The sequence below is a fragment of the Lontra canadensis genome, unplaced genomic scaffold (assembly GCF_010015895.1).
Source record: "Lontra canadensis isolate GAN:19392208 unplaced genomic scaffold, GSC_riverotter_1.0 scaffold60, whole genome shotgun sequence".
Taxonomy (NCBI): Eukaryota; Metazoa; Chordata; class Mammalia; order Carnivora; family Mustelidae; genus Lontra; species Lontra canadensis.
Genome location: NW_022631054.1, coordinates 8,811,793 through 8,838,349, shown reverse-complemented (window position 1 = coordinate 8,838,349; position 26,557 = coordinate 8,811,793). Strand labels below are relative to the sequence as shown.

The 26,557-nt window shown below is 43.2% G+C and overlaps 2 protein-coding genes across 2 annotated transcripts in view; one reads left to right on the top strand and one right to left on the bottom strand.

Annotated features, from left to right (window-relative positions):
- Nucleotides 1-5,119: 5,119 nt before the first annotated feature.
- On the bottom strand, nt 5,120-24,138 carry LOC116879307 (60S ribosomal protein L39-like). The gene is made up of 2 exons (XM_032877465.1): nt 23,949-24,138; nt 5,120-5,561 (listed from the first exon to the last, which is right to left on the bottom strand). The coding sequence occupies exon 2, from the start codon at nt 5,357-5,359 to the stop codon at nt 5,204-5,206; it is 156 nt and encodes a 51-aa protein (XP_032733356.1). The 5' UTR covers nt 5,360-5,561; nt 23,949-24,138; the 3' UTR covers nt 5,120-5,203.
- Nucleotides 23,384-26,557, top strand: part of FOXJ3 (forkhead box J3) — a 151,880-nt gene continuing 148,706 nt past the window's right edge. Inside the window, exon 1 of the mRNA XM_032877464.1 lies at nt 23,384-23,552. The gene's annotated coding sequence lies outside the window, so the exon portion shown is untranslated. The remainder of the gene's footprint in view (nt 23,553-26,557) is intronic.

Below are 26,557 nucleotides of genomic sequence, written 5' to 3'. Positions count from 1 at the left end.
TTTGATATTAAATCTAAATTTACATGTTTATGACAGGTCTCTCTGTGTGTATGTACACGTCTTCTTCAATTTTATAATTTTCTTCACAATGTTACTTTTTGTCAGATTGATTCCTGGTAATCTTATTTTTGTCCTTATTGTAGATGGGATCTTTGCTCTTACCACAAGTTCTGATTATTTACTGATGTCGAAAGACTACTGATTCCTCCCTATTGATCCTGAATATAGCATGTTTGCTAAACTCCCTTATTAGTTTTAAATAGATTGTGTTCTGTGGATTATCTTGGATTTTGTATGTAATCAATCACATTATTTGTAAATAAGGACAATGGCTTTCTAGTCTCCGCTTTAAAGATTTTTTGAAATCATTAATGAGTGTTAAATTTTGTGGATTTTTTTTTTTAATTGGAATGGTCAGGTTTTCTCCTTTAATCTGTTCACATGGTATCAGTAGATTTTAGGGTGCTGTACTTCCTCCTGTTTTTGGGATAACCAACTCAATCTTCATAGAAACAATTCTCTTTCTTTTGACATCCATATTACATTGCTATACATAAATTTAAATTAAATTATATTTTATAATTTAATAAGTACATCTGGCATCAACAGGTTATGAAATCAAATACAGCTGACCCTAGATAAGCATAAAATTCATGTGCATAGCAGCCCATTACCTACAAGGATTATACTTGTAGGCAAAGGTTCTATTTTTTTTAAAGATTTTATTTTTTTTTTTAAGATTTTATTTATGTATTTGACAGAGAGAGACACACAGAGAGAGGGAACACAGGCAGGGGGAGCAGAAGAGGGAGAAATAGGCTTCCCTCTAAGTAGGGAGCCCAATGTGGGCCTCTATCCCAGGACCCTGGAATCATGACCTGAGCCCAAGGCAGCCGCTTAACGACTGAGCCACCCAGGCACCCTAAAGACTTTTTTATTTTTAAGATTTTATTTATTTACTCTGCAGAGATCACAAGTAGGCAGAGAGGCAGGCAGAGAGAGAGGAGGAAGCAGGATCCCTGCTGAGCAGAGCGCCTGATGTGGGGCTCGATCCCAGGACCCTGAGATCATGACCGGAGCTGAAGACAGAGGCTTTAACCCACTGAGCCACCAGGTGCCCCTAAAGATTTTAAGTAATCTCTATACTCAACATGGGGCTCCAATTTATAACCCTGAGTCCAAGAGTCACATGCTCCACCAACTGAGCCAGCCAGGTGCCCTGCAGTGATGGTTCTTCTTCTTCTTTTTTTTTTTTTAAGATTTTATTTATTCGTTTGAGACAGAGAGATATGGGGAGACAGAGAGAGAGAGCAAGCATGAGCAGAGGGAGAGACAGGGGGAGAGGGAGAAGTAGAATCATCCTCACTGAGCTGACCCAGGAGCCCATTATAGACCTTGATCCCAGGACCTGGAGATTATGACCTGAGCCAAAGGCAGATGTTTAACCATCTGAGCCACCCAGGGACCCCAGATAGTTCTTTTGAAACAGAATGGGGAGGATCATTTAAGTGGAAGTCAATTTCGAAAGTGTTCACTGGGTGCCTGGGTGACTCAGTTAAGTGTCTGCCTTAGGCTCAGGTTATGATCCCAGGGTTCTGGGATCCTGCCTGACATCAGGCTCCTTGCTCAGCAGGGAGCCTGCTTCTCTCTCTCTCTCTGCCTACCACTCCCTCTGCTTGCACGCGCTCTCTCTCTCTCTCTTTCTCTCAAATGAATAAATAAAATCCTTTGAAATAAAAAAAGTAAAATAAAAAGTGTTCACAGTTTAAGGACATCAGTGGTTCTGGTGACAAAGCACATGCTTTACAAGTCAACATGAGTTGTTTCAACTAAATTCAAGAAATCGTCATTGGGAAACTACACTAAGTACCATGTGAGGCATCAGGTGAAACACAAAGATGAAGGGTTCCTGGGATGCCTGGCTAGCTCAGTCAGTAGACTGTGTGGTTCTTGATCTTGGGGTTGTGAGTTTAAGCCCCATGTTGGGTGTAGAGTTTACTTAAAAACAAAACAAAAACCCCAATAGTTCCTGTTCACAAAATATTTTCAACATAGAGGGGTTAAGATCAAGTGATTGTATACATAATCATGATACAGAAAGAGTAAGACAGATGTTTAGGATGTACAAAAACTGTCACGGAGGGGTGATGGAACTGGGAAAAAGGAGTGATCAGGAAAGGCGCCTTAGAGGAGATAGACTAAGCAGTAAACTAAGAAAGGTGTTAGACCACTGATGTCCATACCACTGATGTCTCCATATCATCGATGACCATTGATGTCTGCCCCCTTGAAAGTCTGTTGCCTTGAAAGCCGTGAGAGCTATCTGCCCTGATTACCATTTCTTTTCTTGTTAGCCTTGAACACAGATTGTTCCTCTCTGCCCAGCCCTTTCAGATGAAAAAAGTCCACACCCTAATCCCTGGAACCAGGAACTTGTCCTGTTACACACTAAGATTGAATATGGAAATAGATTTGCTAATCACCTCGCCTCTAAATGGGGAGATTATCCTGGATAATCCTGATGAGCCCAGGGTAATCACTAGAGAGCTCCGAAGTGAAAGAAGAAGTAGGAGAGTTAGTGGTGCCATAGGGATACAGCCTGAGAAAGACTTGACCTGTCATTGTTGGCTTTGAAGATGGAAGGGGGTCAGGAGCCCAAGAAGGACGCAAGCCTCCAGAGGCTGGAAAAGGTAAGGAAATGGATTCTCTCCTCGAGCCTCCAGAAGAAAATCCAGCCTGCAGACAACTTGATTTTAGCCCAGTGGGTCCCATTTCAGACTTCAGACCTACAGAACTTCAAGATGGCAAATCAGTGTTATTTTAAGCCACCAAGTTTGTGGTAATTTGTTACAGCAGCAATAAGAAAACAACACAAATTTTAATAAAGTTAATCAGGAGAAAGAATAGGTTTTGAAGGAAAGCTTCTGGCTTTGTTCTTGCAGAGCTAAGGAGCTGGTGGTTATTTGTGAAAGGGCCACCAGAGTTTCTGGCCATTGGAAATGTGGGTTTGGATCTCAGAAAAGAGGTTGGGATTTCAGATCCTAGAATCATCTCATAGAGGAGACACCTGATACCTAAAGCATGGGTAAGATGGCTGGAAAGAGAAAATTTAGAGCAGTGTTGCGCAACAGAAAGATAACACAAGCCATGAATGTGAGCCACATTTGCAATTTAAATTTTTCAGTAGCCCTGTTAAATACATTAAAAAGGAACAGATAAAATTAAATTTTAATAGCATATTCAGTTGTACTCAACATACCCAAATTATCATTTCAACATATAGTTACTATAAAAATTATTAATGAGATATTCTATATTCTTTTTTTGGTATCAAGTCAATAAAATCTGGTATGCATTTTATACTTTGAGCACATTTCACTTCAGTATATCTATAATTAATTTCAAGGGCTCTATAGCCATCACATGGTTGGTGGCTACTCCATTGGGCAGTGCTCTTTAGAGAAAGAACAGACCCAAAGGATGGAGCCTTGAGAGATATCTGCATTTAGGAGATCGGAGAAGGAAAAGACCCAGTGAATGAATAGACAGAAGTAGGAGGAGAATCAGGAAGTGCAACGTTTCAAAATCCGAAGGAATTTTACTTAGGGAAATGTGGGGGGTGAGGGGTGGCAAGCGTCACACGCTCTTTTTCTTCACTGTTCTGGCTCATTCAACTCTTTCATTTTAGAGGGATCCCCTGTCTGTAGTGTACCTCCATAGTACAAGGCGTTTTCCTCTGCTCCCACTTTAATGGTCTCATGAATATATCTAGCCATAAATTTAGGGGCTCAAACATAGGTGGCTGGGGTAACAAGGTGACTAGGGAAAAAAAGAAAGGAGCACTGAGGTGGCATGAGGTTGTTGGAGGATGTGATGATTTGGAACAGGTGCCTGGTGGGAGTAAGATGGAGATCATGTTACCATGACAACTGATTATTTCATTGGTCCAATGACCAGTTGCCATGGTGACAAAATCTTTGTGTCAGTGTGACATGGATCCCAAGGGAGAAGATGCTTGTGCAAAGGACCCTTTGCTCATTGGTAAAGCTTTTGTATTTGCAATAATTCCTGCATTGCTTAATGAAACCTCCCCCAGGAATGTCAATCAACATTGATGGCCCCCCTCCTCCTTCCTGTTCATTTATAGCAATCACTGCTTGCAAACTGCACACATTTTCATTGTCCATGTTCTATATAGTGTTTTCTTATCTGATAGTCTTTAATCGTTTTAGCAATTTCTCTCTTTCTCCTACATAGATATAATCCTGTTGAAGGCAGGGATCATTCTTATAATTCAGTGTGTTTTCCGAGGACTGGAAGGGGTTAGTGGAAAAAAGGAGAACTCTGGGCCAGACAGACCTGCATACCACCTTTGCTTCTGTCATTTGCCAATTGTGTAGCCTTAGGAAAGTCATTTTTCTTCTTGAAATTTAGTTATCTTCTCTCAAACGGGGATAATAACACTTGCATTGCAGGGTTGTTGTGATGATTACAGATAACCTAAGTAAAGTAGCTGGCCTGCAGTAGGGACTCAATAAAGAGTTCTAATTATTATAACATGACACCCAGCCCAGTCTTAGATGCTGTGTTTAGCACTTAGTAATACCTGATGAATAATGAGACGATGATGACAGATGATAGGATAACAGTAGTACCAGATTTAGTCTTCTGGGTCCTTAAAGATCAGTTGTCCTATGATGACCCAACTACACCTCAGCTGCGATTCTTTTCATTTTTTGGTTTTCCCCCTCAGTCTAAAGGTCTCACATTTGTTACTCAACCAACTTACTGTTAGAGAGGCATCGCAACAGAAAAATCATTTCCCTGGTAAAAACATGTCTACTGGGGGCTCCTGGGTGGCTCAGTGGGTTTAGCCTCTGCCTTCAGCTCCGGTCATGATCTCAGGGTCCTAAGATTGAGTCCCACATTGGGCTCTCTGCTCAGCGGGGAGCCTGCTTCCCCTTCTCTCTCTGCCTGCCTCTGCCTACTTGTGACCTACCTCTCTCTACTTGTTATCTCTCACTCTCCATCAAATAAATAAAAAAAAAAATCTTTAAAAAAACACAAAACAAAACAAAACAAAAACATGTCTATTGGCCAGGCAGGAGGTATATTTACAGAGTGATAGGATAGGAACACAAGATCTTCATGCAGCTTAAATACATGTGCCAATTAGGTGTGTCATCTCATGACGTCTGATGCCTTAGAGACCCAGCTTGGCTCTTCTCCAGCGTCTCCTCCTGGGGTTGTACCTGATTGCATTACCACTTTTCATCTGAATCCTCCGGGGAATGGGATGATTCTGCTTTTGTTTCTTGGCCAGGAATAGCTTGATTCGGAAAGTTTTGTGAGAAGACATGGCAAGGAACAGTCAGCCACGCACACCAGGATGGCGGTGGAAAAGGGAAAGCTCATCTGCATTCTTACCTTGAAGTCCAAGTTATGTTGATTTTAATTTCTTGGGAGAAAACACTTTTAAGTTTTCATTAAAAAAGGAGAGGGGAGATAACCAGTTATTTTATGCCTCCTTGGTAGGAGAATCTACTACGAATGAAGTAGTTCTGCAAAAAAAAAAAAAGTCACACATGAATATCTGATTCAGCCTCTAGACCCAAGTCCTGATTTATAGGAAACACAGAGGGCAGAGCACATGCTTAAAAAACTACCACAGGGAGGCAATCAACAAGATCCAGATGGTGAGAAACACTACAGGAAAAATAGGGTAGTTTCTTCAACAAACACACTGCAAGAAAAAAAAGAGAGGGGAAGTAACTTATAAATTAAAAAAGATTTAAAGGACAGATCATCCAATTTTCATGTAGATATTACTTGAGCCTTGATTCAAACAAACACAATTTTAAGAAATTCATGGAGGGATTGGAAAGCTAAACATGGACAGGATGGATCAAAGATCTCTCTCTCTTTGTTTTTTAAGATTTTATTTATTTATTTGTCAGAGAGTGTGCACAAGCAGGGGGAGTGGCAGGCAGAGGGAAAAGCAGGCTCCCCACTGAGCAAGAAGTCTGATGTGGGGCTCAATCCCAGGACCTTAGGATCATGACCTAAGCTGAAAGCAGATATTTAACCAACTGAACCATCCAGGCATCCCAAAGATCCGTCTTAATATATGTCTTCATATGTTTATTTTCTGACTTCAGAAATTCCCATTAATTTTTAGATAAGATAATGGTATGATGTGTTAAAATAGCAGTTCTTATCTTTTGGAGATTCAGTTTTAAGATACGTGTGTATTGATGAAGGATGGTATCTGGAATTTGCTTTAAAATAACACAGAAGGGGCAACGTGAGGGTGAGGGTAGGGATCTATCGAAAGGAAACAAGTTTGGCTACAACTCGATTATTGTCGAAGCTGGATGATGGGGTTGTCTGAGTGGCTCAGTGGGTTAAAGCCTCTGCCTTCAGCTCAGGTCATGATCTCAGGGTCCTGGGATCGAGCCACATATCGGGCTCTCTGCTCAGCGGGGAGCCTGCTTCCTCCTCTCTCTCTGCCTGCATCTCTGCCTACTTGCGATCTCTGTATGTAAATAAATAAATAAATAAAATCTTAAAAAAAAAGCTCGATGATGGAGAGGGATCAGTGTATTATTTGTCCATTTGCATATGTTTGAAATTTTCCACAGAAAATAGTTGGAAGAGATTAAGGAATTGTATTTAAAACAGTTAAGTCCAGGGGCGTGTGGGTGGTGTAGTTGTTTGGGTATCTGCCTCTTGGTTTTGGCTCGGGTTGTGGTCTCCGGGTGGTGAGACTGAGTCCTTTGTTGGGCTCCATGCTCAGTGTGGATTCTGCTTGACATTCTCCCTCTCTGTGCCCCTCCGGCTTGTGCTCTCTCTGCTTCTCTCTCTAAATGAAATAAATTAATAAATAAAGCTTAAAAAAAATCCAGTAAATCCATTTATCCAAGACTGTATGCACAGCAAAGATGCTTCGATGTAAAGAAGTGCGGAATATTCCTTACTAGTGTTGGACCGCTGCATCATGTTGGTTTAACTAATGCATTAATGTATACCTCCCCCAGCCGGCTCTCCATCGTGAGGTTCCTACAATGTGCACACAGATCATACTTTTTCTATTTCAAATCACAATTAGTATCATTCATGATGTTGTGGGTTAAATTCTTTGAATTATCAGACTCTGATAGGGAGTTTGTGGGCAAGAAGTTTTGGGGGAGGTGAAGTCAAGAGGAACAGGCAGAGGAAGGAGTTGACCTGTAATATGGTAGCCAAAGAGATTTCATCTGATTGAGCACCTATACCCCTAGCTCCTAAGGAGCTCACAGATGGAAGGTCCTTCAAATATGTACAGCCTGGAGCACTGGGGCCAGGCCTTTATACTTGAAATCACCCTCTGGCCTCCCTTGCCCCAACAAACTTGAACTACTCCTTCAAGGCTGATCTCAAATGTTTCTGTGTCTACATACTTCTCTTAAAACATCCACCACCATGTTGCTGTCCAGTTTTCCCAGCATCATTTGTTGTAGAGCTACTCTTTTTCTCATTGGATAGTCTTTCCTGCTTTGTCAGAGATTCATTGACCATATAATTGTAGGTTCATTTCTGAGTTTTCTATTCTGTTCCATCGATCTATTTTTGTGCCGATTCCAGACTGTTTTGATCATTACAGCTTTGTAATATAACTTGAAGTCCAGAATTGTGATGCTTCTAGATTTTTCTTTTCCAAGGTTGCTTTGGCTATTTGGGGTCTTCTGTGCTTCCACACAAGTTTTAGGATTGTTTGTTCTAGCTCTGTAAAAAAATGCTATTGGTATTTTGATAGGGTGTGCATTAAATGTATAGATTGCTTTGGGTAGTATAGACATTTTAACCAGTTTCTTACACCATACCCCAAAATAAATTCAAAATGGATTAAAGACCTAAATGTGAGACCTGAAGCCATAAAAATCCTAGAAGAGAACACAGGCAGTAAGTTCTTTGATATCAGCTGAAGCAACTTCTTTCTAGATAGGTCTCCTTTTTTTTTTTTTTTTTAAGATTTTATTTTTAAGTAATCTTTACACCCAATATGGGGCCCGAACTCACAACCCTGAGATCAAGAGTTGCACACTCCACCAACTGAGCTGACCAGGAGCCCCTCTAGATATGTCTCCTGAGGCATGGGAAACAAAAACAAAGTAAACTATTGGGACTTCATCAAAATAAAAAGTTTCTGCACAGTGAAGGAAACAATCAAAAAACTAAAAGGCAACCTACAGAATGGGAGAAGATATTTGCAAATGATGAACCTGATCAAGGGTTAGTATCCAAAATATATGAAGAGCTTATAAAATTCAAAACCCCCAAAATGAATAATTCAATTAAAAAATGGGCAGAAGACATGAATAGATATTTTCCCAAAGACAACATATAGATAGTCCATAGACTCATGAAAAGATGCGCAACATTACTCATCAGGCAAATGCAAATCAAAATTACAAGGAGATATCACTTCACACCTGTCAGGATGGCTAAAAATAACAACAGAAGAAACAACCGGTGTTGGCAAGAATGTGGAGAAAGGGGAACCCTCTTGCACAGCTGATGGGAATGCAAACTGGTGCAGCCACTCTGGAAAACAGTATGGAGTTTACTCAAAAGGTTAAAAATAGAGCTACCCTATGATCCAGCAATTGCACTACAGGGTATTTACCTAAAGAATATAAAAATACTAAATCAAAGGGATATATGCACCCTCATATTTACAGCAGCATTATTTACAACAGTCAAAATTCTGGAGACAACCCAAATATTCATTGATTGGCGAGTGGATAAAGAAGATGTGGTATACAGATAGAATGGACTATTACTCAGCCATCAAAAAGAATGAAATCAGGGCACCTGGGTGGCTCAGTGGGTTAAAGCCTCTGCCTTCGGCTCAGGTCATGATCCCAGGGTCCTGGGATCGAGCCCTGCATTGGGCTCCCTGCTCAGCGGGAAGCCTGCTTCTCCATCTCCCACTCCCCCTGCTTGTGTTCCCTCTCTCGCTGTCTCTCTCTCTCTCTGTCAAATAAATAAATAAATTTTTTAAAAAAAGAATGAAATCTTGTCATTTGCAACAATGTGGATGGAACTGGAGAGTATTATGCTAAGTGAAACGAGTCGGTCAGAGAAAGACAAACACAGTACAATGTCACTCATACGTAGAATTTAAGAAACAGACAAGCAAAGGGGAAGCAAAAGTGAAAGAGGCAAACCAAGAAACAGACTCTTGACTGTGGTGAACAAACTGGTTACCAGAAGGGAGGTGGGCAGGGGAAGGGGGGAAATAGGTATGGGGATTAAGGAGTGCACTTGTGATGAGCACTGGGTGATGTATGGGAGTGGTAACTCATTCTACGGTACACCTGAAATAATATTACAGTGTATGTTAACTAATTGGAATTTAAATAAGAACTTAAAATTAAAAATCCACCCCCAGTCCAATCAACTTTCTTCTTCCACTTTCCTTCCTCTACGAACCCCACAGAGGAATAGGAAGAGCTCACATTTACAACACTTCTTAAGATCTAAGCACCACATCAAACTCTCTACAAGGGCATTGTTTCAGTTAAACTCACAACAAAGCTATGCAGTCCGTGCTATTATTATACCCATTTACAGATGAAGAAATTGAGGCACAGAGCGATTAAGCAATTTGCCTAACCACAGTCATTGAGCTACTTACTGAGTGGCAGGGCTGGGACTTCACCCCAGGCAAGGGAGCCCCTACTCTCTTATCACTACTGCTTACTTATCACTATCACTAGTCACTTAATCACCATTATGCTGTACTGCCCCCTAGCTATTGTTTTTATCTTTGTACTCTGAACCCTGAGCACAGGACCCAGCCTAGAGTCAGCATTTAATAAATGTTTACTGAACGAGTGGAGAGCCATCACAGCAGCCTTTCTAGTAAATTTCATTTTAGAAACAGCTCAAATCCAGATGCAATGTACAAGCACGAGGATGACGAATGTATTTCATGGTACCAAGGAACAAACCCCGCTAGAAGGGTTATGTTTGGCTCTACTTAACATGGCAGAAAAAGCAATTGGGTAGAGGAAGTGGGCACAGCAGGCCACAGACTAACTGCTAAGTTGTTGAAAAGGAAAAAGTGTACTTCAGTATGTAAACATAAACTTCGTGTTTATGTGTGTATATGCATGTGCTTGTGGACATTGTGGCATCTTTTGCTTTGAGAATCATTGCAAACCGCAGTCCCCCCCACCAAAAAACCCAAACATTCCAGGGCACCTGGGTGTCTCCATCAGTTAAATGTCTGCCTTCCGCTCAGGTCTTAATCCTGGAGTCCTGGGATCGAGCCCCAGCACCACATCAGGAGTCTGCTTCTCTTTCTCCCTCTGTGCACCTCCCTACCCCCCACCACTCATGCTCTCCCTCTTTCTCTCAAGTAAATAAAATCTTTTTTTTTTTTAATTCCATATTCATTCTGTACTGAATAGTGGGAGTCAACCAGAGATGGATCATGAATTCAGATTAATTCAAGCAACTTCATGAGTCAGGATGTAATCAAAATAGCTGCTCAAACATGGAGATCAGGGGGTTGCCCGGCTGGCTCGGTAAAGCATCTGACTTTTGATTTTGAGGTCACAAGTTTGAGCCCCATGTTGGGTATAGAGATTACTTATGAAAAAAAAAAGTGGAGATGAGAACTTATAATGAAAAGTGAAAGATATGAGAATTATAAATAAGTTTCCATTATACAGAAAAAAACAACTCTTCTCCATTTCCAGTAAAATGTCAGAATCTGCGAAAACATATTTAGACAATCACTGTGGAATATTAGCAAAAGGAAATATTTTGAAGTCATAAGACTGAGACTCAAGTTCTTACATTGTCATTCACTAGGAATGTGACCTCAATTTTCTTTGCCTGCAAAGTGGGGACAATGATCTCCAACTTAGCATCATTATAGTGATTTAGTAAGGCAAACTATTACTTCTTTTTTCCACTCCCTATGCCTGACAGGGAGCCATTGTTCCCTCCTCTGAACATCTATAGACATGAACATTTTGCCAGTCTCGTTTCATAGATCTCCTACACATTTTTTTTTCCTGGAGTATTTAAAAACAAATCCCAGACATTATTTAAATATTTCAGTTGCAAGGATTTCTGTTATTTTTTTATTTTTTATTTTTTTTACCAAAAGAAACCTCAATGTAGTCTCCTGGTAAAAATAAATAAATAAATAAAGAGGGGCGCCTGGGTGGTTCAGTGGGTTGAGCCTCTGCCTTCGGCTCAGGTCGTGATCTTGGGGTCCTGGGATTGAGTCCCACGTCGGGCTCTCTGCTCTGCGCAGAGCCTGCTTCCCTCTCTCTCTCTGCCTGCTGCTCTGCCTACTTCTGACCTCTCTCTCTGTCAAAGAAATACATAAAATCTTAAAATAAAATGAAATAAAATAAAGAATCTTAGGGCAGCTGGGTGGCTCAGTGGGCTAAGTGTTCAACTCTGGATTTCAGCTCAGGTCATGATCTCAGGGTTGTGAGATCAAGCCCCATGTGGAGCCTGCTTAGGATTCCCTCTCTCCCTCTCCCTCTGCCCCTCCTCCCTGCTTTCGCTCTCTCTCTAAAAGGAAGGAAGGAGGAAAGGAAGGAAGAGAGGAAGAAAGAGAAGACGAAAGAGAGAGAAAGAAGAATCTCTTTGCATGTTATTCAATTTGGTTAATCTGCTCAGGTTAACCCAAGTAGGTTCCCTGGATAACTCTTCATTTCTCTGCTTTGCATTAGCCCTTTGAATACTCTAATTATGCTCATACACTGTTATACTTCATACTTCAGAATTAGATGTATATCCTATTTGCAGTGTCTTAGCTTTTTAAATGAACAGTAGCAATAGCAGATTGAATTTCTTCCTGGTTTTGAAGGACTGATCCATAGATCTGGGCAGTCCTAATTCATTTTCAGGACTTTCTTCAATGCTTGCTTCTAGATGTTCTAAGAAAAGTTTTTCAGTTACTGCTCTGTTCTCTTTGAAGATGCCTCAGAGCCCTGCACCTTTGTTTGTCTGAGTTTGATCTTCACCTAGATAGTCTCTTAGTCTGATCCCATTAAAGAACTGATCCACAGTGCACTTCAAGCTACATTTCTCATTGCCAAGTCCCCTGGGCTCTTCAAGGTTTTTTATTCTTTGTAATTTACTCAGGGAGGTTTGCATGCCTTTACTGAGTGCCTACAATGCTCCAGCCCCACAGATGTTAATGTTCTAGACATTTTTTATTTCTGTGGCATTTCAAATAAATGAAATGCATATAAATTGTGGGGTATTATATAAAAATTTGCTAATAATATTACCATAAATATGATACCTAAAGCACCAACTACAATAAACTACATCAAACTACATCAAACTAGAAATTTCTGCACCACAAAAGAAACCATCAACAAAGTGAAAAAAAACCTCCAGAGTGGGGGAAAAAATATTTGCAAACCATCTATCTGATAAGGGGATAATATACAAAATATACAAAAAACTCATACAAGTCAGTAGCAAAAGCCACAACCCAAGTGAAAAAATGGGCAGAGGACCTGAGTAGCCATTTCTCCAAAGAAGACATATGAAAGGCCAATAGGTATATGAAAAGATGCTTGATATCACTAGTCATCTGGGAAATGCAAATTAGAAACACAATGACATATCTCTTCACACCGGTCAGAATGGTCATCATCAAAAAGGCAAGAGACAAATGCTGGCATGGATATGAAGAAAAGGGAACCCTTCCACACCATTGGTGGGATTGGAAATTGGCACAGCCACAGTGGAAAACCGTATGGAGAATCCTCAAAAAACTAAAAATAGAACTACCATATGATCCAGCAATTACACTTCTGGGATTATATTCAAAGAAAACAAAAACACTAATTCAAAAGATATCTGCAATCCCATGTTCATAGCCGCATCATTTACAATAGCCAAGACATGGAAACAACCTAACTGTCCACTGATGGATGTATGGATAGAGAAGTTGTGGTATAGGGGGTGCTCGTCTGGCTCAGTCCGTAGAGCATGTGACTCTTGACCTCAGGGTCAAGAGTTCAAGCCCCATGATGAGTGTAGAGCTTATGTAAGGAAAAGAAAAAAAAGAAGCTGTGGTATCTATACATACAATGGAAAATTATTCATCCATAACACACACACACACACACACACACACACACACACACACACAAACACACAAGGAAATCCTACCATTTGGAAAAACATGACTGGATTTTGAAGGCATTATGGTAAGTAAAATAAGTCAGACTGAGAAAGACAAATACTGTATGATCTCACTTATACGAGGAATCTAAAAATGAAACAAAACTCATAGGGAAAGATCAGACTTGTTGGTAACAGAGGCAGAGGGTGGAGGGAGGGGGAATTGGAGGAAGGTGGCCCAAAGGTACAAACTTCTAATTATAAGATAAATAATATGCAACACGAGTACAGTTAACACTGCTGTATGATATATAGGAAAGATGTTAAAAGAATAAATCCTGACAATTCTCATCACAAGGAAATTTCTTCTTTTTTCTTTTCCTTTTATTGTATGTGTATGAAAAGATGAATGTTAGCTGAACTTATTGTGGTAATAATTTTACAATATATATAAATCAAACCATCATGCTATACACCTTAAATTTATACAGTGGTGTATATAAATTATTTCTCAGTAAAACTGGAAAAAAATATATTACCATAGCCTTCTCCTCCAAGATCCCTTAACCCAAGTGGGTAATACAAAACATAGGAAGAGCCTTTGTGGAAAGTTAAGACACAACAGTTATAATTCAATATCATTCCACAGCATTAGTTCAACAAAATTTTATAAAAATATATTGAGTGTGTAGGGAGAGGGTGGTTGGGTTATGGACATTGGGGAAGGTATGTGCTATGGTGAGTGCTGTGAAGTGTGTAAGCCTGGTGATTCACAGACCTGTACCCCTGGGGTTAATAATACATTATATGTTAATAAAAAAATAGAAAATTAAACTATATATATATATAGAGAGAGAGTGCTTTGCCCAACACCACTGAGCCACCCAGGTGCCCCTTTTATGTGGAATTTAAGAAACAAAACGGAACATCATGAGGGAAAGGAGGGAAAAATAAAACAAGAAGAAATCATAACAAACTGAGGGGTGCTAGAGGGGAGGAAGGTGGGGGGATGGGGTAACTGGGTGATGGGCGTTAAGGAGGGCATGTGATGCAATATAAGATTGATGAATCACTGAACTCTACCTCTGAAAATAATAATACATGATATGTTAATTAATTGAATTTAAGTAAAAAAAATAAAATTGTTTAAAAAAATGAATGTGAGGGGTGCCTGGGTGGCTCAGTGGGTTAAATCCTCTGCCTTCGGCTCAGGTCATGATCCCGGGGTCCTGGGATCGAGCCCCACACCAGGCTCTCTGTTCAGCGGGGAGCCTGCTTCCTCCTCTCTCTCTGCTTGCCTCTCCGCCTGCTTGTGATCTCTCTCTCTGTCAAATGAATAAATAAAATAAAATCTTTAAAAAATAAAAATAAAATAAAAAAATGAATGTGAGGATGGCCCTTATCTCAAGCACAGAGACCATATCTTAATCTTTGCAACTTCCCATGGGACATGACATAGTCACTGGAAACTATCTTATCCTTATAAAGTCTTGTCTAAGCCCATAGATGAAGATTGAGTTTCAAGGGGCCCTTGGGTGGCTCAGTGGGTTGGGCCTCTGCCTTCGGCTTGGGTCATGATCTCAGGGTCCTGGAATTGAGCCCCGCGTCTTGCTCTCTGCTGGGTGGAGAGCCTGCTTCCCTGCTCTCTCTCTCTGCCTGCCCCTCTGCTACTTGTGATCTCTGTCAAATAAATAAACAAAGTCTTAAAAAAAAAAAAAAAGACTGAGTTTCAAATCTTCTATTTTATGGGGCACCTGGCTGGCTCAGCCAGTGGAGTATGCTATTCTTGATCTCGGGTTTGTGAGTTCGAGCCCTATGTTGGGTGTAGAGATTACCTAAAAAACACCACCTCTTCTATTTTAAAGATTTTATTTTTTTTATTTTGGGGAGGCAAAGGGGAGAGGGAGAGATTCTTCCCTGAGCGGAGAGCCTGATGTGGGGCTCAATCACACCACTGCGAGATCATGACCAGAGGCAAAACCGAGAGTCAGACATTTAACTGACTGAGCCACCCAGGCACTCCAAAAATCTTTTATTTTAAAGCCTTTCACCACATTACATCAATCATTCAACTTCATATGTTTTCTTTTATTTATTTATTTATTTGATAGAGAGAAAGCACAAGTAGGCAGTGTGGGAGGCAAAGGGAGAGAGAGAAGCAGTCTCCCCACTGAACAGAGAGCCCGACATGGGGCTCAATCCCAGGACCCTGGGATCATGACGGAGCCGAAGGCAGGCACTTAACCAAATGAGCCACCCAGGTGCCCCCTTTGCTGTATTTTCTCATCCTCCCCAAACCGTCTTTTATACCCAGGGATGACACCAGAAATTTGGATCACCAAAGGGAAGAAATTCAGCAGAAGTCTACATGAGTCAGGATAGGCTCTGTTATACGATGGTAGTGACTCCCAAATTTCAATGACTCAATGAGCAAAAGTTGTTTTTCTCCCTTACGCTTTGTGTCTTTTCCAGGTCAGCTGTAGCTTTGCTGCATGTTGTCTTCACTCTGGGATTAGACAACTCCATTAGCCTTTATCCTGAATGCTGCTGGTCATCGGGGCAGCAGGGAAGGAAATCATAGCAAAGCACGCTGACTCTTAAAGCTTCCATCTGATGGAGGCTCGTACAGCCACTCACACATTTCATGGGCTAATGCAAGTCATGTATGTAATCAAGCCTGCTGCCCAAGGAGTGAGGGAAGTATGGTCCATCCAGGATCTATCTGTGAGAGGCACAGTAAATGTTTGGGAACAATAAAACGGTCTACAACTGGTCTCTTGATCTTTTTTTTTTTGGTTGCAAAACAGATTTTCAGCTACCCTGCCCCCTCAGGCAGCAAAAACTATTTGCACTGTGTGTCTATAGAAAAAAATGAAGAGAATTCTTTGGGACTTTCTGTGTACGTCCCACCCCCAACTGTTTCTAACAAGATTTTTAATTTTTTATTAAATTTTAAAGATTTTATTTATGTATTTGAGAGAGAGAGCCTGTATGAGCAAGGAGTGGAGGAGAGGGAGAAGCAGACTCCCCACTAAGCAGAGAGACTGATGTGGGGCTTGCTCAATCCCAGGACCCCAGAATCATGACCTGAGCTGAGGGCAGACATTTAACTGACTGAGCCACCCAGGTGCCCCTCTAACAAGGTTTGAAAGCTTTCTTGAGGTTATACTTGGATGTAATATACTCTTGCAGTGGCTAGCACCCAGGAGTTTACAATTCTCATATCTATGTGAACTGATGGTTTAGATGGTCTTTGAAGATAAGCCTAGAGTCAAGAAGTTCCAGGTTCAAATCCTGACTACCACGCTCACTACAGAACCTCTATTTCTTCTTCTTTAAAAGGAGCATGACCTGGTATCTGGCTGGCTTAGTAGGTACAGCATGTGGCTCTTGATCTTGAGTTTGTGAGCTCCAGCCCCACTCTGGGTGTAGACATTACTCGAAAAAATAAAATCTTTAGAAAAAAAATAAATAAAATGGGGACGACCACCTCATAGTTTTGCTCTATGGATTAAACTAAAAAGTATGAAAGGGGTCATCATGTTCCCAGTCACACAAGGAACACTCAATAATTATTAGCCACTCTCCCACCATGCTAGGGTTTCTCGATTGTTCTTATTCAGCTCATTACACATGAAATAGGTCAATACTTCACAACTTGAAATCAAACAATTGTTTCTTTTTTTTTTTTTTAATTAACATATAACGTATTATTAGCCCCAGGGGTACAGGTCTGTGAATCGTCAGGCTTACACACTTCACAGCACTCACCATAGCACATACCCTCCCCAATGTCCATAACCCAACCACCCTCTCCCTACCCCCACAACCCTCAATTTGTTTTGTGAGATTAAGAGTCTCTTATGGTGGGTGCCTGGATGGCTCAGTGGGTTAAGCCTCTGCCTTCGGCTCAGGTCATGATCTCAGGGTCCTGGGATCGAGTCCCGCATCGGGTTCTCTGCTCGGCGGAGAGCCTGCTTCCCTCTCTCTCTCTGCCTGCCTCTCTGTCTACTTGTGATCTTTCTCTGTCAAATAAATAAATAAAATCTTAAAAAAAAAAAAAAAAGAGTCTCTTATGGTTTGCCTCCCTCCCAATCCCATCTCAAACAATTGTTTCTCAACTACCATGTTTGTACCCAGAGTTTCAGGCTCTTTTGAGCTGCAAACCTTGGCTTTCTTTTCCTGCTAACCAGGTTTTTCATTCAATCATTCCAAAAGATCCTGCTAGCTAACTGGAAGAGAGGAGATTTCCTCCAATCCCACTCCATTTGAACATCTGGCTCACTCTTCCGAGCACCACCCAAATTTCTTCTACACCATTCCTTACACATAATGTCAATACTTTATTTAATCTATGTATATGTTAATATTTGTTCAGCTGTCTCCATGCCCTTTTGTCTTTCATTCTGGCTTTTAATTAGCTTGGTTGATTCTGAATGGAGGCAAATCAAGGTTTGAGACAGGTGGTTACAAAGGAAGATGGAAGACGGTACCAGCTCAGGACAGGGGTTACAGAGTGGGGAAGATAGATGGTATGAGTGCACTTGAGCAAATGCATGGCTAGAACTTGGAATAAGTTTTGACTACTGTCTTCTACTGGGGAGAAAGATTCTAAGCTACTCCTTTCTTCTGCTGTACTGATAGAATAATCTGAAGTTAATATCAAGCTCCTAGAGGACAGGAATTCAAATTATAGATGGTTTACATACAGTGGTATGGTATAGTTTTATGAGTTAGTTATTCCCATCACTCACTCGTGGTTAATGACCACCCACACGACTGTAATTTCCATGGCTTCTACCTTTCTTGTATTCACCCAACCTCTGACTTTATGCAAACTGTCCTCTGCTACCCCAGATTTTCTTCCTCCACCCCAGCCTTGCTTCTGTCTGTACACAGCAAACTCCTACTCATTTATTCAGACTTAGTCTTAACCTTAACATCAAGGGTGCGGTTTTTTGGGGGGGGGGTGCCCACATCCCCATCTAATCTGAGTTAAGCCTTGCTTCTTCTCTGTTTCCATGGCACAAGTACACATCTCTACCCAATTACACCGAAATTGTTTACAGGTCTGCTTCTCCAGAAGCCTAGGAGCACATCGAAAATAGAGAATTTATTTATTCCTTTTTGACTCTCTAGTATTCAGTACAACGCAAGGTATAGAGTAGGGTCTCAGTAAATGATTTGTGAACGCTAGTTAAGTATGCACAGTGACCAATACCCTACTCCCAGGTGCTGTCTTTAAAAATAGCATGTGTGGGGGCGCCTGGGTGGCTCAGTGGGTTAAAGCCTCTGCCTTCAGCTCGGGTCATGATCCCAGGGTCCTGGGGTAGAGCCCCGCATTGGCTCTCTGCTCAGCATTGAGCCTGCTTCCTCCTCTCTCTGCCTGCCTCTCTGCCTACTTGTGATCTCTGTCTGTCAAATAAATAAATAAAATCTTTAAAAAAAAATAGCGTGTGTGGCGCTGAGAGCTTCCCAGTGGCCTTTGTAAATAGGCTTTGCTATTGTTGTTCATTCAATACATGAAATATAAAGTATTATCTAAAGATATCCAGGGAATTGGGAAGAATCCTCCTGGGCTGGAAATAATAGGAGGGACTCTCTCATGTTTTTCTATCTTCCTCTTGTAGGTCTTGGCTCATTTTAAATTCATTCCTCGTTTTCTGCTTTCCTCTGACAATACAGGAAGAGAGAGAAAAGAATCAGGTAAAGCCTCATTTGTCTACGTGGCTGGGGATCACGGGAAGCCTTGAACATCCTGGTGTTGAACTGCCCGGCAGGTGAATCAAGGTTTTTGTAGGGCAATTGGAAGCCCAGCTCAGGGCTGTGTTTCTTTCAAGAAATTTATAATCCACGTGAGGCTGGGAAAAGATTACAAACAACACAAAACAATAAAACCTCTATCTCACTGCTGTGAGCAATCTGTTTCTCTTAAGGCTCTGTCCCCTGAGTTGATCTCGTCTTTGAGGGCCCTCCTGCTTCCCGTCCTGTGGGCCACCCCACCCCACCTCCTAAGACTGTGTGAACTCCTCTCTTCTGTGCTGACCTCGTCCATAATAATGCCTTTCGGGGCCTTTATTTCTATTCATTTATTAATTATTATTTTTTAAATACATATTTTTCTAAAGATTTATTTATTTGAGAAGGTGGGAAGAAGGGGCAGAGGGAGAGAGAGAGAGAGAGAGAAACCCAAAGCAGACTCCACGCTCAGCACACAGCTGGATGCCAGGCTTGATCTCATGACCTTAAGACCAAAGGAAGATGGAAGACGGTACCAGCTCAGGACGGGGGGAACCAGAGAGGAAATCAAGTCAGATACTCAACACGCTGCGCCACCCAGGCACCCCTGGGGGTCTTTATTTATGGCAGCGTGTGCATGGTCTCTTTTGCTAGGTAGCTATGATTCTTGTTTCCATTTAACAGACAAGAAATAGAGACTAAGTGAAACTAAACTGCTTGATACAGGCACACAGAAGTAAACCATGGAAGACGAGCTTGAACCCAGGTCTGCCTTCCCAGTCTGAGCTTTAAAGCTTTTCCTCCCCAGTCCCACCAGGTCCCAGAAGCCCACCATAGCACCCTGCTGCTATGGTCATTACAACTTTTTCTGGAAGAGGCAGGGTGTGGGGGGAGCTCTTCCATCTTTGACATTCTGGGACTTGTGTTTCTTTCCTTCTCAAGGGCTGCTGATCCCCAAGTCCCCAACGCCATTCTGGCAGCCGTCCAGGTACAAGTCTTTCTATTCCTTTACCCCATCATCTGGCTGACCCCATCAAGTGACTCAGAGAGTCTTCTGGTCTGGGACTTTGATGACCTCGATCCTGGTCTCAGGTTAAAACCTGGTGACTATGGGCCATAGGTTCTTCCTCCGACAAATGGGGATAATCTCAGTTTTCCCCATATTCTGAAGTGCGTGATCCAGACTGTTCTTTACAACCCTTCTGTCTCTAGCCCCACTCAGACAATGATGGATTTTGAGATCTGAAGGGGTGGGAAGAACACAAATTTTAGCCGTGTTATCAAGGATTCACCCAACGGCCCAAAAAAGAACTAGAGACTTCCAATTCCCTTGGCAATTGGTAGAAGACCCATCTTCTACCCTCTCTCAGAAAAGCTAGCAATGGTAGCTGCTTCTTCGGAATACTCTTTCTGTTATCACAGTGTATTGTGATTATCTAATCTATTTGTTTCCCATTGTACTGTGAGTTGTTAAAATATAGAGACTGTGTCCTATTTTTCCTACTTACTCTATCAGCCTGGTCCAAGTCCTTGTCTTGAACCAGGACAGTGGAACCTCTGACTTGCAATGCTGTCTGTGCACTCTACTCTTAGCACCGTAGCTAGAGTGGTCTTTTGTATGCAAGAACTGCCTATCGCTCCTCCGTTCAGAGCCCCGTGGTGGTTTTATTTTAGTCAAGATCCTTACAATGGCCTTCAAGACCCCATTCTGACCTTATCAGCCCATTCCGGTTTCAGTTGCTCATCCTGCTCTCTGTGTCCTGGATTCTTCCCGGTGTCTAATACTTCCAGGAATGCTTTTGCCTCCAGGCCTTTCTACTAGCTCTTCCTTCTGCCTGGGACACTCCCAAACAAAGGCACCGCTCCCTCCCTCACTGTCTCTTCGAGTTTCTCATTAAAGTCACATGAGGGATTGGGCTCTCCCGGATGGCTTTAAAATCCCAACCCCTGAAACCAGAACTGGAAGATTCTGAGTCTACCTTCATTTTTCTTCCCCTAAATCCTCTTTGCCACCCCTATTACTTTGCTCCACCTGTCTCGATGTTTTGATAAGTTCTCCCTCTCCTCTAAATATTTTCCTTTTCCCCCTCCCTTTTGCCCCAATACCAGCCTAAGGCCATTCACCTAGGTTAACACATGAGTTTCCATGATGAAAGAGGTGAGGTATAACGCAACAGAAAAATACATCTCAGCTGAGGTGAAGCTAGAAAGGGAGTTGGACTCTGAAGACCTCAGGTTTGAATCCTGGCTGGTTCTTCTCTCCTGAGACTGTTTCATTAGCTGCAAAGATGAGGACAGGAGTCCTTTCTCACAGACTTGCGAAAGCATTGCATGGGATACGGGAATGCACCTGGCATGTGGTCTCTGCTAGCTGGGGAGTCCATCAGCTCAGAACTTTGGCTTGTTCTCCACGGAAGCCCCAGCACCTAAGGCACCGTTTGGCTGATATTTGTTGAACAAATAAACCCATTATTGGTAAATAAACAGCTGTTGTTAAAAAAAAATCCCAAGCCCCACCCTCCTCTAGTTTTCTTCATACGCCTTACCCTACTCTATTTTCCCTCATAACACCAAATACCTTTTAACACACTAAATAATTTTGCTATGTTAATCGCCTTTTCCCTCATAATAGATGAAAACTCCAAAAGGGAAGGATATGTTTTCTCCTTTCTTTCTACTCTTTGCTGATATATCCCAAGCACTAAAGTAGTGTCTAACAACCTTAGTAGTGACTGGCAAATATTTGTTGGACAAATGTGTGAATTAATCTTCTCATTTTCAGAATCTTGCTTTTTCTAAGATTTTTATTTATTTATTTGATAGACAGAGAGCATGCATGTGCCCAAGAGTAGGGGAGAGGCAGAGGGAAAAAGAGAAGCAGACTCTGCTGAGCAGGGAGCCTGATGTAGAACTTGATCCCAGGACCCGCGGTCATGACCGGAGCCGGAGGCAGAGGCTTTAACCCACTGAGCCACCCAGGGGCCCCTAGAATCTTGCTAGAGTCTTTTTTTTTTTTTTAAAGGTTTTATTTATTTATTTGACAGACAGAGATCACAAGTAGGCAGAGAGCAGGCAGAGAGAGAAGGGGGGGGTGGAGAAGGCTTCCTGCTGAGCAGAGAGCCCAATGTGGGGCTTGATCCCAGGACCCTGGGATCATGACCTGAGCTGAAGGCAGAGGCTTTAACCAAACACTGAGCCACCTAGGTGCCCCTCTTGCTAGAGTCTTAAACAGAAAAGGAATAAATGCTTAGCAAATGGCAGGTGTTCAATCTGGGTACTGGGAACTGGGTACTCAGCTCTTTAACTACCTGACATCTTTATCTGATCTCTACCAGACTATGTCAAAAAAGGTTCCCAGGGCCAACTGGTTCAGGCCTCTTCTTTTCTCTTCATCCAGTCAACCTAGTATTCATCTAACAAATATCTGAGTACCCAAATATTGAACACCTACTGTGAGTTCAAAAGTATGGTTGGTTCTTGCTTATATATATGCGACTAACCCAATGAAGCAATAGCAAATTAGAGGTCTGAATGTAATTAAGTATGAAATTACAGGGCAGATTAGCAGTGCTAATAGTTTAGAGAAAGAATCAGTGAAGATTGACGTAGAAGGAAATTCCAAAGTTCACAGGTCTTCCGAACTGCTCTTCAAAAGGTTCCACCTGTTGATAGGAAGGACCATAAACTGAACAACTATTTTAAATATTTTATTTATTTATTTGATAGAGATCACAAGTAGGCAGAGATGCAGGCAGAGAGAGGAAGGGAAGCAGGTTCCCTGCTGAGCAGAGAGCCCAACACGGGGCTTGATCCCATGACCTGAGTCGAAGGCAGAAGCTTTAATCCACTGAGCCACCCAGGTACCCCCTGGGCAACTATTTTAGAATCAGAAGGGCCTTTAGAGTCCCAGCTACTCTGTTTTAAGAAGGAAACTAAGGATAGTACAGGGTCAAGCCTCGGGAGATGGGCCTAGAACCCGGGACTTGTAAAGTTCTAAAAGGAAGGTCCTGAAGGGCCAAGGTGCCCTTATTTGGGGCCTGTAGAACCCGCTCTGTGCAAAGTTGGAAAAGGAGTCTGGTTTCCCCGGAGAGGCTGGGGTGCCTGCCGCTACCAAGGGGGCGGGGGGGTGGGGGAAGGTCACGAAGCACCATTCCTCCCGAGCATGGGGCCTGAGGAATCCGTGGGCAGGGTCCAAGGCCAAAGGTCCCTGCTGTCAACTACGGGGTTGTCCCCGCCGTCCCCACTTCCTAGCCGCCACTCGGAGGCGCAGGGACCCCAAATCGCTCGGAACTCCAAAATACGGGCTGCGCTGAGGGAGCTACCCCGGCGCCCCAGGGCACTACTTGTCCCAGCGGAGGGATCCCGCGCGCGTTGCCGCGGCCTTGCCCGCGAAAGGGAGGGGACGCCGCCGACGCCGTGCCGGTGGCGCAGCGACGTCGCGGGAGGCGGGGGCGACGGCGGGGGCGGGAGGGGAGCGGGTCGGGAAGTAGTTCCGGGTGCGCGGCCCCGGATGTTGGCTGCTCCCGCTGCCGCCGCCGCTTTCGGCGCTGCTCGGGGCCTCGGCCGCTCGCACCAGGCGCCGTTGGGACCTTTCCCAGGAGGCGGAGACACACGCAGCGGCCGGGGGCTCGGCCGGGCCGTCCCGGCCTGCGCAGCCTGAGGTGAGTGCCCGCCGCTGCGGCGGCGGGGCCGAGGCGGCGGGCGAGGAGGCGGGGCTGGGGCATCTCCCGGGACGGAGGCAGGGGCTGCCCTCCGCGAGACGCCCTCTCCTTTCTCGGCCGCGGCCGCGGTGCGGGGTGGGCGGCGGGCGGGGCAGGGGGCCCAGGTCCCGGCTGGGGCCTGGCGGGTGGCGAGGGCTGGGTCCCTCCCTCCCCCGCGGCGTTTCTCTTCAGCTGCTGCTGCCCCTCAGCAGGGAAGCGGCGGCTCCGCGCCTCCCGCCCCTCCCCCAGGCGGGGCCCCGGGGGAGTCAGACGGGGTTCCCGGGGGCGCCGAGTCCGAGGACAGCGGCGGTCTCCTCCTTTCCGTGACCTGCCCCTTGGCCTGAGTTGGCCCCCTACCTCGGCACGATGCAGCTTCTTCCCTTCAAGCTTGGGGTGTTTTTCGGCCGGCGAGGCGGGCAGTACCTCCGGCCTCGGGGGAGCCCTTCGGGATGGGGCCCGTGCGAGGGGCCTCGGTTCCCACCCACCCTGACGCCGTGTCCTCTGCCGGCATTGGGGCCAGAGGCAGCGGTTCCATGCGGACGTGTTGCTGTCCTGTGTGTGTTGCATCCTGCCCACGTGGTAGGGTGTCTCCCCCCCCCCCTCCATTTTTTGCAGCTGGTGAGGAGGGAGGTTTACGCGGTGGTTTTTCCTCTGTGATTTCCTCCCGTGGCGTGGAAGGTGTTAGGGGCAGTTTGCTTTGCTGAGGCCGACTGTCGGTTAGCTGGGGAGAAGCAGGAGTTGTACTCTCTGAAATTGAGACCAGCAGGGGACATGGCAGGGCTTAGTATCATAGACATCGTTCCTCCTCTGCTTTTAGCTGTTCTCGTTCTTTTCTCTGTTGTTTGATCCAAAAGAGTGTGCTCTAGCTGCCGTTGCACTAAGGTGTATAGTTCTCACTTCTCCGTTCTACTTTTCGTGTGTTTGGTTGGCAGAGGTTTTTCTTTTCTGGGTTGTGCGGTTCACGTCTCTGTTGCTTCTAGTGGGCTTTCTGAATGAGCTGAGTTGGGCCGGCCCAGGAGTTAGCGTCTGGTGGGCATCTTTTTTTGTCTTTTCCTGACCTGTATTTTTTTCCCCTTCTGTTTTGCTTCCCAATGAAATGAGTGCATGTTATGGAAGTATTGCATGCATGGCTCTTTACTTGGAACGCGGTACTAGAGAGTTTCACTGAGTCACTTATTTTGTGGGAGCTCTTTTATTTCACTTTTCCTCTTTTTCTCTTGAGTATCTTTGCGCTACTCTGTTTTTTGAAGCTGGTTTTGAAACATGTTTTGGGTAGTTTCTTTCCTTAATGTCCGTTCCAGGTTAAGGTTTCCAGCTTCCTGTGTTTCGCTCTTGTGTGACCACAGATTGCTTGCTCCCTTAACAGGGAGCAGGCTGCAGTAGCTGCGAGAGAAGCCTTATACCTCCTAGACCACAACAAATATTTATAGAAAAGCAGTAACTCCCCTTCATTTTTCTGTTTGGGTGGCATATATGGATGTGATTAAATTTTTTAAGTTTTTTTTTTTTTTTAATTGTAAACCTGAGAATTTTTGTTTTCCTTTTGTGTCTCTTGGAGTTGAGGTGAATCTTGTTATTGGTTTTTGTGATACTGGGAACTTTTCATACTTTTATGAGGTACTTGTTGGATGGGATCAGGACATGTTTATTTTGGTTCTTTTTGGTTCATTAGTTTGGGTGAAATAAAATCTTACTATTTTGAAGTCACTTTTTAGATTCCAAGTTGGCTAGCATGCTCACTTTTTCTTAATTTGTCTTTTGCATTGTATGTTGTCTTTGAGTGCATATATATATTCCTTTTGTGTGGTACAGTTCATATATTCTCCCATGCAAAATAAAGATATTGAAGTACAGATTCTATCTGTTTTCATCATGCTGAGTATGGGTGGGGCAGTGGAAAATAGAGACTGTTTTTCTGATGTATTCTGAAACATATTTTTTCAGTAAGTCAGTCAGCATTTGTATACTTTTGCAAAATACTGCGCTGTGTGTGAAGTAGTCTGTATGAAGAGAGACAAGGAATAAAATATGTGGTGTCTACAAATGCTTCAACTTCTTCCGGGAAACAACACATAACATACATATTCATAAATTACCAAGCAACATCAGACTCCTGGTTGGGATGACAAGGCAGCCAACCTGAAAGGTGTAAGTGAGATTTGCAAAAGGTAGGCATTTTCAGAGGAGCCGAGATATATTCCAGGAGAGTGAGGGAGTATTTACAGAGGTAAAGAAGTGACAACGTATAAGAAGATATAGCAAGGGATACCTTGGCTCAGGTGGTGAAGTGTATGCCTTCAGCTCAGGTCATGGTCCCAGGGTCCTGGGATTTAGTCCTGCATGGGGCTCCTTACTTAGCAGGGAGCCTGCTTCTCCCTCTGCCTGCTGTTCCCCCTGCTTGTACTCTCTTTCTCTCTGACAAGTAAATTAAATCCTTAAAAAAAAAGATACGGGAAGTAGGTTGACCTGCACAGAGAATCTGTATTGGTGAATAGTAATAAATGAATTCAGGATTGGTGAGTAGGTGTTGGTGGAGGACCTATCAAGGATGTAGGGTTTAGTTTGATGGGGTACTGTATTGGGTTCTAAAGACTGGGAGTAAGAGAATGCATATAGTCCCTGACAAAGGTTTTTGCATTATCTGAGTGTTCTGGAGTGAGGAGACTGACTAGAATGGTCTTGGAGAATTTTATGAGTAAGATGAGAGTCTGGCATAAGGTAATGACTGTGGGAATAAAATAATAGCTAATATTTATTGAATGTCTCCTGCATGCCAGGCATTGTTGTAAGCTCTTTACATGTATTTATCTCAAAATTTCCGCAAAGTTCTTACTATTCCCATGAAGAAACTGAGTTACAGAGAGGTTAAGTAACTTGCCCCAAATCCCTCAGAGAGTCAGCTGCAGAGTGAGGATTTGAACCCAGGCAAAAAGCTCCTTTTGAGCTTTTTGCATTAATCTTTAAAT